This window comes from Callorhinchus milii, unplaced genomic scaffold (genome assembly GCF_018977255.1).
Source record: "Callorhinchus milii isolate IMCB2004 unplaced genomic scaffold, IMCB_Cmil_1.0 Scaffold2, whole genome shotgun sequence".
Classification (NCBI taxonomy): Eukaryota; Metazoa; Chordata; class Chondrichthyes; order Chimaeriformes; family Callorhinchidae; genus Callorhinchus; species Callorhinchus milii.
In genome coordinates, this window is record NW_024704743.1 from 55,401,064 (window position 1) to 55,413,825 (window position 12,762).

The 12,762-nt window shown below is 42.4% G+C and overlaps 1 protein-coding gene across 1 annotated transcript in view; it reads right to left on the reverse strand.

Moving 5' to 3' along the window:
* Positions 1–5,596: 5,596 nt before the first annotated feature.
* The window catches only part of tspan13a (tetraspanin 13a), a 29,571-nt gene continuing 22,405 nt past the window's right edge, over positions 5,597–12,762 (reverse strand). Inside the window, exons 4-6 of the mRNA XM_042332317.1 lie at positions 11,626–11,742; positions 10,827–10,937; positions 5,597–7,495 (exon numbers count right to left, since the gene is read on the reverse strand). Of these exons, the coding sequence (XP_042188251.1) occupies positions 7,421–7,495; positions 10,827–10,937; positions 11,626–11,742 (303 nt within the window). The 3' untranslated portion in view covers positions 5,597–7,420. The remainder of the gene's footprint in view (positions 7,496–10,826; positions 10,938–11,625; positions 11,743–12,762) is intronic.

Sequence of the window (12,762 nt, forward strand, 5' to 3'; positions counted from 1 at the left end):
CCAACAATTCCCCAGATAGAATTCACATCATGGCTATTTGTGGGACATAGCACTGCACTGGAGTGTCAGTAGGCTATGAGTTCAAAGTCCTGACCTGGCATTTGAACTCGCAATGTTCCAGCTCAAGACACAAGAATGCTATCACCTAAGCCAGGCTGACACACCAACAAGGTTCTGTCACTTGTTAATTCTATTAAGGCTTTACCTTGCAATTTCAACAACATGTCTACACCTCTAAATTTTATTGATACAACAGCCAAGAAAGTTTACCATCAACAATGCTTTATATTAATATAGTTTAAGCTTGATTACCAGATGCTGAACCTTACTGAACAGGATGGAAATAATTTGCTCTCACACTCTTCTGGTAGGAGATTATTTGTACTCCATCTCATTCAGAGAACAGCAAGTACCATGGAGAATAACTTGAAAAGCCAAAGATGATATTGTGTCATGGGAACAGAAAAGTCACATTTAATTCTATGCAACTCAAATGAATAATTCCTAGATTGAAAAAAATGAAAAAAGCCAAAACATTTTGACAATTTGTACTTCTGTGAATAGCTTTTTTGTTTTTCTTAAAATTGTAGATGTTAAGCATCATTTATCTTGGTCCAATATCATCTTTCATCAATAAAATATCAATAGTTACTGCAAACAGGTGATGCATTTCCAAATTTGGCATTGATTTCAGGGTTATCCTGCTTGGTTCCAACCAGCACCTCCTCACCTCAGGCACTGACTGTATTAATCTCCCAGTTCCCCACTCCAGCTCATGGGGCCACAATGCTATCTTGGTATTTTGTTTGACCCTCACCTCTTTAAGCTTTTCATCTGGTCTCTACCCACCTGCTTTCCTTAATTTCTGCAACATTGCCCATCTGCATCACCATCTTACCCCCAACATAGTCTCATTCATGCTTTGTCACCTCCACACTCAAATTCTCCAACACACCGATCACCAGCCTTCCCAGTCTACATCATCTCCCGCATATGATTCATTCCAAATCTCGCCAGGCTTCTTATCCTCTAGCACATCAACTTTTATGATCCTTATCCTCAAATGCCTCCACAGCATTACCTCACTGTACCTTTGTGATCTCCTCCTACTCTGCCCACTCCCGTCACTCTGCCAGTTCTGGCTCCTTGCTTCGTTCTACCTGTTGAATTAGTTTTCAGACATTTTGTCCCACTCTCTGGAACTCTCTCCATAAATCCCTTGCCTCACATAATCCATTTTTAAAACCCATGTAAAAACCTCCCTCTGACTGCACCTTCAGTCACTTTCCCTCCAGCTCCCTGTCCCCCTCAAAATTGGGGCCCCTACTCCATCTCTGTGAATAACTTGAGATGTCCTCTTATGTTAAAGGCACGATAAGTGAAAATTGTTGAAGTTTTTGAAAACATAAACTGGAGCCGATAAATAAACAAATGATTCCACCAGTGAATAAAATTCAATAGCTCACAAATCCAAAACGGAAGTATTATAATTTGTGCTTAATGGAATAAATCCTTCAGCTCCTCATTCCAAGAATACAGCAAACATTATACTTATGAGCCTTACTCAGATATCTGGCCAAGGTATTTATTATATTAAGGTCACAAGTTAATTTTAAACTAACATATACAACGTGACTACTGTGTCCCTCCACTGTAGGTTCATCTTACAAAGAGTAAAATAACTTCCAACTGTAAGAGGAGTATTGCAATGTGCAGGACTGTGTTTAAACAATTAAATCAGATGTGCCCAACAAGGGCATGTTTAAAATTACTCTTTGAACCAGTTACTGACAAATACAGAACCAGGATACAGTTCAGGTATTTCTGCAATCCTTTCCTGAAATGCCCTGTATGTCTATCATACCACAGGCCTATCATACCACAGGCAGTTTAGAACAATTTACATCTTAATTTTTTAAAATCTTGTTTCCATGAACGTACGCACAAGCACAGAAAAATACCCCTCCATATAGAGTAATGGCAGCAGCAGTTTCCGAGCTCTTCATATTGTAATCCTGGAAGTGAAGTACAGAATTTGTTTGCAGGGTCACCTTAACCTGTACATAATATACTGTGGCACTGCTTCATGACGTTGTGAAAAGCTTTTAACCCAAAGAAAAAAAAATGTCTCATGCCTCTTAAATTGGCGTTTGGCTGTCGGAATTAAAATAGATCAAAACTACTTACAGACAAAATTGCGGAACTGCCGGGGGAGGGTGGGAACAAAACTTAAATTTAAAACATGTTATATTTTGTTTTTACATGCCTTTAATGGAGCTGATGGCTCATGGTATTTTGCTAATTATTTTGTTTCAGCAGCCTTTCCCCAGGAGCACCTCCTGATTTTATTAAGCTAGGAGGGGAAAGGAAGCTTGATTTTGCTAAACTGCTGCTCTTTATGCTGTGTTTATACTTATGTGAGCAAAGCTGTCTCACTGTCAGCTGACAAGCGAGGAGAAGCAATAGAAGCCTAATTTATACTTCCCCTCCCCCTCACATAAAAACATTTCCTGATTCAAAAATTCTGTGCAGTTTTGGGCATCAATTGTTTTATTCAGGCCTTCCACGGCCTTGCTCCCCACTACCTCTGCGACCTCATACCATCCTGCTGGCTCCCTCCACTCAGCGGGCTCCAGCCTACTTCATGTCCCCCGACTTGCTCACCCCACTGTTGGCGGATGGGCTTTCTACGCTCTGCCCCCACCCTCTGGAACTCCATCCCGCAGTTCCTCCGTCTTGCCCCCTCCCTTGCCACCTTCAAGACCCATCTCAAGACCCTCCTCTTCGACTGTGTTTTCGATCTCCCTGCTTTCCCCCTGCCCTCCACCCTCCCCCACCCCGACCCCCAGCTCGGGTCCAAAACTCTGTCTGTCCAGCGCCTTGGGACATCCTCCTGACGTGAAAGGCGCCATACAAATGTAATTTTGTTGTTCTTGTTTGTTGTTGTTTATTAGAGTGGTTGTACTTTTAATGTTATCAAACGAGCACTGGTGGCTATTGATAACATTAACAATCCATTTAAGATTTCTGGACAATTCATTTGATTGCTCAAGGGCTTTCAACAGACCATTGGAGACACTGCCTTGTGCAAACCACACTGCGTAAACTGCAGAGGAAGAGAATTGCAACGGTCTTAAAACTCCATCCTCCAAGTTGTATGAGGTATGGGGTCGGAGACTATTTGCACTGGCTCAACCCCAATTTACATAACATATTTTGTAATGCCCCAACCTGTCATCCCAACAACCAATACCAACATCATAATAAATGAGCATTGCTAGTATCCCATATACCTGTCAGGCCAACTGGCTTTAAAAGTTCCTATTTTAATTAGGTAAGATTTTCCATTGTCCAGCCCTCAGGTGCAACTCTAATATAATATTGTTAAAAAANGTAGTAACTAGCACATTCTCCTTCATTTTTCTTCAGAATTCTAGGGTAAATCCCACCTTGATTTTGGTTAGTTTTGACCTTATTTAATTATTGTAGCCCAGGTCTAGTGGGATTTTTTTTTTGCACCTGCATGTCGACCTTCCCAATTCTTCCCTCCACAAGCTGCAGATCATCCAAAACTCTGCAGCTCGTGTCCTCTCCTGTTCCGGGCTCTGTGACCCCCATCACACCCAACCTCGCCCACTACACTGACTCCCCATCCCTCAGAGGATCGAGTTCAAAATTCTTGTCCTCATATTCAAGGCCCTCCATGGTCTTGCCCCCCCTACCTCTCCGACCTGCTAAACTCTTATCAACCTGTTCGCTCAGCAGGCTCCGGCCTGCTCCATGTCCCCCGCCCGGCCCGGCGGTCGGGCCTTCAGCCACTCTGCCCCCATCCTCTGGAACTCCATCCCACATTCCCTTCCCTCGCTCCCTTCTTTGCCTCCAAGGCACGTCTCAAGACCCTCCTCTTCGACCGTGCCTTCCGACACCCTCCTACACTCTCTGCCCTTCACCGTCCCTGATTCCAAACCCCCCACCAATAATTCTCACCTTTTTCTTGTCTAAAGAGGCCACCATCAAACTTGTACATCACTTGTACATCAAGGTATCACTTTTACCTATTTATGACCTATACAGAATTCCAGTACTCTGTGCATGTTAAAGGCCTAGAACATGCTAACCTCCATTCATTCAAGAGTTTGATATAGGAATCTACCACCTCGTCAAACTGCATTCCCTGCAGTTTTTAAAAACATATTTATAACATGTTGGAAATCAGACTTTTTCATGTCATCAATGTGTTCTGCCTGTGAAACAGCAGGGAGACAAGTGGCAGAAAACCACTGTATCTTAATCTATTCTCAACAAGACAGGGTGGTTTGTTAAAACAGATTGCCTGGTGGGAAGAAGCACTTATCTTTCAAGTACTAACCTTGCAGTTTTTCAATGCGCATGTATTTTCCTGCTATCACATATAGAAGTCAAATTTACTACCTTGCTGCAGACCGCGTCCTCTCCTCGCCAGGCTTCATCACCTTCGTCTTCGCTCAGCTCCACAGCTCCCAGTGGATCGAATTCTTCTCCTTACTTTTAGATACTGTGTCAGCCTGGCACAGTGATAGCACTCTCCTCTCTGAGTCAGAAGGTTGTGGGTTCAAGCTCCAGATCGGGACATGGGATCACATAGTCAAAGATGGCACTGCAGTGCAGTGCTGGGGGTGTGTTTCATTGTCCTTCAGATAAGACGTTAAACCAATATCCCATCTGCCTGTTCTGGTGGATGTAAAAGATCGCATGGCACTATTTGAAAAGTGAATGGAATATCTTCTAGTGTCCTGGCCAACAATACCCCAAATAAAATTGGTCACTCACTCCATGGCTGCTTGCGTGACTTTGCTGTGTGCAACTGGTTGCCATGCTTCACCCACAAAATATACAGTCAAGCCGCTTCATAATATATCCTGTGAAGCACTTTGAGACACCTCAACAATGTGATAAAGCGCAATATCAAATGCAAGAATTATTATTATTATCCTTCCATGGCTTTCCCCACCCTACTTCAGCTACTTCCTGTGGCTATTACTGCCCTGTCTGCTCCCTCTACTTATTAAACACCAATCTACTTCATGTTCCCACTGTACAATCCACCCGACCATTAGTGGGCAAGCATTTAGACATTCTACACATTCTCTGACTTCCCACCTCCCTACATCAAAATCCACCTCAAGACCCATCTCTTTGACTGTGCTTTCAGCCACCTTGCCCCCTTCTCCTCAGCGCGGGCTTTCAGTCAGATGTGTGAAGGCTTTGAGACATTTTACCGAAAATATATATAAACATATATAAATATATATCTTGTTTAACACTTATTATCAAAGTATTATGTCACAAAATGCATTTTATATAGCACCCTTCACAGGATAGTATCTCGCCACCTGAAAAACCCCAGTACAAAAACAAATTGTAATTTACAATAATTGCATTTCGCTCTTTTTAAAAATAAGTAAAAAATAAGCGGGCATTTTCATTGTATTCATACAAAAATAATCTCAAAACAATTTAAACTGCAGGAATAAACTTAATGGATTCTAAGGTGCAAGGTTCAAAGAAAACAAGACATCATTCAATTCACCCACCCATAATAAGAGTGAAGCTTTAATGGTTGGAAAACAGAATTTATTAGTCTCTTAAATTTTACAAATCCCATCAATACAACAGCAATCTTATTTGCAATTTCTCCGTAAATGTGTTATTCATTTTTTTCACAACTTTTTTCACTTCAGTGTTTTGTAATGACCGACTGCTGCCGTGACAATTCTGAATGCAGTTCAGCCATGAGAAGTGTGCACAATGGAGGTCCAGTACTGTCAGCTACATTTTCAAAACATTGAAAGCCATGAAATTCTTCAACTGTATGCAGAGGGAACCAAATATCAAGCAAAATACAGTGCAACTTTCTTCCAGTTAAAACTGCATTTTCAACGTACACAATGTGCATCAAACCCAAAAAAGGTCTTACTAAACTTTATTTTAAACAATCAGAACTGAAAGACCATGTTTCAAAGCAATGCCACCAAACTTCAAAGAGAAAAAAAAACTTCAAGCAATTACATTTGAACATTGATCACAAGTCCACCACTGTTCTAAACAGAACGGCTCATTAGTTAGATTCACAGGTGCAATGGAAACATAGAAACTTTTTCAAAATAAGCTAGATGAACTTGTAGTTATGTACAGTCAAGAGTTTATAAAGGAAAGCAATATTCCATGAAAAAATCATATTTAAGATCTCAATATCATGAAGCAGAGCTACGTTTCTCTTCAGACTGGTACTGCTCAACACATCCACAAAGGTTGGCTGTACAATTTAAAATTTTGTCTAAACCAAAAAATGCTCAATCTGAAAAGGTGTTTTAAAAAACCACAGACAACCAAGATATCTATGTGGAAATTCTTAAATATTAGTATGGCAATTTGTGACTTGCTGAATAAAACAAAAGTATAAATTGGGTTTGAGAATCCCAATCGCAAAATGATTTGTGCCGGAGTCCAGCTGCTGAGATCACTCGAGAAAATAGTTTCACCAGGACACTGCTGAGGTATAAATCAGGTGATACAATTTTATTCAACTACTCTCAAAAAATATTCATTAGAAGTTAGTGTCAGTTAGTGGATCTCTGTGCATTGCTTAGTTACACGTGTACAGAGGTCTCCTGAGCCTCAGCAACAATACTTATACTAAGAAATATGAATAGTTTCCTGCACAGAATCGCTCCAGAGCTAAAAACAAGGTCAAATAGCTTCCCGCAATATTTTCCAATAAATATCTCTGGAATGTCCATGCGTAGGTGGGATGCACGCAATGCTCAGTTTGGTTTGGATACCCTTAAGCATAGTGGGTTTCCGCATGTGTCAGACACCCGACTGACCAAAAATAACATGACATTAGTGTTTCCATACATTCATATTCCAATATTATTTGTGATTATCTCTCAATTAAACACAACTAAGACAATCTCTAAAAACCTTAGTCATGTCATGGTAAAGCACAGAACTCTCAAGGGCGTAATCGGAGCATAAAACATGGTAAGGTGGAGTGGTTAATTACATCACTTTCTTCATAGGTAATATTCAATGTCATCAGTGCATATGGATTCAGGAGTTTAGCAACAGGTAGTTTTGAAAGGCAACTGTTACAGAAGCCTTCTGTATTAAATGAACACCTGCAAATAGGATCAAACTACAGGGACAGTGGTCAGCAGTGTGTTCACCATAATTCTGGAATGCTCTCGGATAATCAACCTAGATTGGTTTTCAGTATTATTACAACAGACACTAATAACTGAAAGGGAACCCATCTCCCGGGTGAAGGGCAAATTTTGCAAAAAGGCAATACAGGAAGCAGCAACAAAAATGGTGGCCTTTTTTAAAAAAAATACAGTGGTGCAGTATTTCAGTAGCATGACATTTCTGACGTTTTCCCTTAGAGAAAAGCACTTGGATTAGCTCGGGGATCCTTCTGGTTTCTGTATCGGTGCGTTAACCATACACCCAAGATCTGGAAGATATTAAAATGTTTATAAGGCTTAACTGGAAGAATCTTGCTGGAACAAACAAACCATAAATATTATCTAAAATTTAAAGATCTTGTTCAAGAGAATTTCCATTTATATATGACATACTATGTGCATTATTCACTTGGTCACTTTCATATCAATTTGGAGAAAAATCTATTTAATTGGTATATAAATAATAATAATCCTTGCATTTGATATAGCGCTTTTAAAGTCTTCTAGATGTCTCAAAGCGCTTCACAGAATATACTGTAAAATGAATTGACTGTATACCTTTGTGGGAGAAACTGTATATCTTTGTGGGTAATATGTTACCTTTATTTTGCAAAGTTGCCGGGAATCAAACCCACGTCTCTCACTTGCGAGGCAAGTACTCTAACCACTGAGCTACAGGACTCCTGCAGCTCCTGCTTCCCATCAGTGGAGCTACAAGACTCCTGAATGCTACCACAAGTCATGCAAATTATAAATACCTTCACAAAAGAGTAACATCATTTTGAATATAACAAATGCACAAGCACCAACACAATACATCATTCAAATTCTTTAGGTGGTTGAAGTAATGATCAGATAACCCAAACATATCATAGAAAATCAATATAGGAAGTTATTTAGTTCATCAAATTTTGTTTGTGCCAGTTTTGCCCTACTTTAATCCCAATTCCCATATCTTTCCATATTGTTCCTTTTAAAACCTCTATCCAATTAGCTTTTAAATGTCATTATGAACGCATGTTACATAACCTACTTAATTACTTAGTGAACGGAGGTCAAACATGGCTAACAAAATAAATCAAGGGAATCCGCTCCGTGGTCACTTCCCCTCCAACATCCACCCACACCCCACCCCCTCCGTCCCACACTCCGACTCCTACCCATCCTCCCCTACACACTTTCGTACCCGTTTCCCCACCTTCTGTCACCAAACTCATCCTATCTCTGAAACCCACCACCTGCTCCCTTGACCCCATCCCCACTCCACTCCTTATCTCTCAGCTCCACCTCCGTGCCCCACATATCACAGACATCGTCAATCTGTCGCTCTCCTCTGGCTCTGTTCCCATTCCCTTAAAAACTGCCACCATCACTCCCACCTTGAAAAAACCCTTCCTTGATGCGTCGCAGCTATCAAGCTACCGGCCCATCTTCAACGTCCCCTTCCTGTCCAAGGTCCTTGAAAGAGTTGTCACCTCCCAGCTGCGCTCTTTCCTCTCCACCCATGCATTATTCGAACCCCTTCAGTCGGGTTTCCGTGCTGCCCCTGGTCAAGGTCACCAATGACATCCTGACCATCTGCGACCAGGGCTCCCTCTGCCTCCTCGACCTATCGGAGCATTCGATACGGTCGACCACGCTATCCTCCTCCATCGCTTGTCCTCCCACCTCAACCTTCAAGGCCCTGTCCTTGAGTGGTTTAGGTCGTATCTCTCCCACCGTCTCCACTTTGTTTCCACAAACGGCTTCTCCTCCAGCCCCCACACTGTCTCGTGCGGTGTCCCTCAGGGCTCTGTCCTCGGTCCCCTCCTCTTCACCCTCTATATGCTCCCCCTTGGTGACATCATCCGCAGACATGGGGTTAACTTCCACATGTATGCGGATGACACCCAACTCTACCTTTCCTCCTCTACCCTCAACTCCACGACCACCGATGTCCTGACAGCTGCCTGTCCGACATCGAGTCCTGGACGAGAGACAACTTTCTTCAGCTCAACGTGCGAAAAACTGAGGCCCTCCTGATTGGCTCACGTCAGCGCCTCCGCACCTCAGGCGCTGACAGCATCAGCATCCGAGGCTGCACTCTACACCTCTCAAAGCCAGTCAGGAACCTCGGCGTTCTCTTCGACCCTGAGCTGTCCTTTCTTCCTCATATCCGCGCCACAACTGGCACCGCCTTCCATCACCTCCGGAATATCGCCAGACTACGGCACTACCTCACCCCTCACGCGGCTGAAACTCTGGTCCACGCCTTTATCACCTCAAGGCTGGACTATGGGAACTCTCTCCTCGCCGGCCTTCCCGGCACCTCCCTCCACAAGCTGCAGGTCATTCAGAACTCTGCAGCTCGTGTACTGTCCCGCACCAGGCTTCGCGACCACATCACTCCCACCCTCGCTCGCCTCCACTGGCTCCCCATCCCCCAGAGGATCGAATTCAAGATCCTCATCCTCACCTACAAGGCCATTCATGGCCTCGCTCCCTCCTACCTCTCCGACCTACTATCCCCCTACTTACCTGCCCGTACCCTCCGTTCCTCTGGCTCCGATCTGCTCCACATCTCCCGCCCCAACCTCCCTACCATTGGTGGCCGGGCCTTCAGCCTCTCAGCCCCCAGGCTCTGGAACTCTATCCCCCAGTGCCTTCGCCGCCTCCTCCCTTTCCTCCTTCAAGGTTGGTCTCAAGACCTTTCTTTTTGACCGTGCCTTCAGCTCCCCTCTCGACTCTCTACCCCCTCCTCGCTCCCTCCCCTCACCCTGACCATTTCCCCCCTGCTCGGGTCATGACCCAACTGTACAGCGCCTTGGGATGTCCTCCCGACGTGAAAGGCGCTCTATAAATGGAATCTTGTTGTTGTCGTTGTACATTCAGGCAAGAACCTCATTGTGAGTGCTTTGTAAAGTGCAAGATGTTGGCATGTATTCCTTTCATAACTTGGACTAGATCTATGTTAGAATCATCCATCTCCCTCAACAGTAATCAAATTGGATAAAAAATGTTCCCAATATCCAGTTTTCAAAGTTATCCACCAATTTTCAAAATAGTTTATTTTTAAAGTAAAAGTAGTCCTTGGATGCAGTAAATTTAACATTGACCTAGTTTTCTCTACCAACATTTTATTATGCAGTCAAGATCCCATGGGACTATTTGAAAAGGGAAGAGTTTTTTTTGCTATCCTGGCAGTCTCCCAAATAAAACTGATCATTCAATCCCTTTCTGTTTGTGGGGCATTGTGTGTACAAATCGACTGTAGTGTTTGACTACACAATATACAGTTACTGCATTTCACAGTGAATTGTGAAGCACTTTGAGACATACTGAGATGTCGAGAAGACGTGAAAGAGCGCTATATCAAATGCAAGGATTATTATTATATTACCAGGATAACAAGGCACTATATCAAATGCAAGGATTATTACAACAAAGTTCACAAACTTGCAAACTGTGCAGACCTCATCGCAACAAGCATCATTAATGCAACAGAAAGGTTAGCCTAGCGTATCATTATTTTTCTAAAATTAGGATTTTAGTTGTCTAAAATATATGTTATCACCATTCCTGGCAATACAGCTGCTTATTTTTTTTGATAAGTTTACTGACCTCAGTGAAGCTAAAGAAAAGTCCAATACCACCAACATATCTCAGGACTTCCCCGGCGTGCATTTTTAGGATCGGCCCACACGTTGGACAGTTATCGCTTTCGATGCAGCGCTAAACAAAGAAAAAAACAGGATGATTATTTGTTCCACATTATAATCTCCCCTTCCAGCATGAGACACTATTTGAAGAACGACCAGCAGAATTGAAAGTTGGTAGTACTCTTGTCTCTGGGTCAAAAGGTTGTGGGTTCAAGTCCCGTGTCAGGAACTTAGGAGCATATGGTCCATTGCAGCATTGAGGGAGTGCTGCATTGTCAGAGGTGCGGTCCTTCAGATAAGACCATAGGTCCAGAATGTCTATTTTTTATTCAAGTGACTCCACCACAATAGAGGGATAATATATTTGTTCTATAAAATGGTCTGCAATAATATATACATTTATTTTTAAAGTTAAAGTAGTCCTTGGATGCAGTAAATTTAACATTGACCTAGTTTTCTCTACCAACATTTTATTATGCAATCAAGATCCCATGGGACTATTTGAAAAGGGAAGGGAAAAGGGACCAAATACACCAAATGTTCATCCTACACACGAACCCATCAAGATAACTGGGGCTAGATTAATCTGTCAGATCCCATGATACTAATAAGATAAAATAGTTGTTTTCTTGGCATCTTAAATTTCAGCCTTTTCCTCCTTCTCCAAAAGATAGGAAACAGCAAGTGACATTGCATCATAGTCCCTCTGTCATTCATCTGTATCCTCTAATACCTGACCATTACAGATCAATTCTACTTACTGCTTTGCAGGTTCCATTATTCTCCATATTCGTGTTAAATCCGCAGCAGTTGAAGTATTCTTCCACGTCCATTCTGGTTTCAAACGATTTATTCCATCCCACCTCCAGCAGATTATTCTGGTCAAAAAACAGTATTGCTTTGCATTTCTCATCAGCATTCTGCAAGCACTGCAGTTGTACACTTTCTCACATTTAATTATTGTAAATAAAAAAATAAGAAGTTGTGTACACTGTATTTACTAATTTTTTTTTGCTCAGCCAGTTATCTGACACATGCGGAAAACCACCACCGTGTTTAAAAGCATCCAAACTAAGAATTCCATGCATCCCACCTACACATGGAATTCCCAGAGATAGATTGTCAGAATAAAAGCAACTCTCTCCCTGGAAGGACACATCCTGCTTACCTAATTCTGGAAAGCAAGGTGCACTTTGGTAGAAACCAAAGCTTGGGGGCCCCAGAGAATGCGTTGGGATACTGCTGGAATTTAGTCAGCTAAAACCGCATACCTTGCCATTGATAGCACTGTCTGTCAAGTTTTCTCACTACTTGTCCAGCTAGGTCCATCCTACCCGTTAGGGCTTTGGCTTGCAAGGATAATAGGAGCTGTGTGGGAGGATTCCATGCCCCCAGTAACTGGTCTGCTCTTCCAAGTCCTGTCATACTGTAAACTACATAGAGTGAAACTTGCCCTGGATACCTCACATAACTCATCACGCACTCAATATCTTAGTTATTTCCCATAAGGTGACTAGTTATCCTCTGATAACTTGTCACTCTGGATATGTTGTAACTCAGCAAGCTTTTGCACTTTTGTCTCTATAAAATACCTCTGATAACACATTTTATTGGGGCTTCAAAATTTTGAAAGGCATGAAAATGGCATTTGCCTCAGGCATGTTGTGTATTGCACTTCCCATCTTCCGCAGTTGCACCAAAGTATCAAGTGCCCAGGACTACACTTCATGTTTGGATGGAAAAACAAAGATAAGATTCACCACGCTGTTAATCTTGCAACATCCGCCTCCTCCCCCAAGATAGGGGCAGTTAACATGTACTATATCATTAGTTAATAGTTAACAAGACTGAAGAGTACTACCTGTGTAACTCAATGGTTTGCAGGAAGACCAGGATTT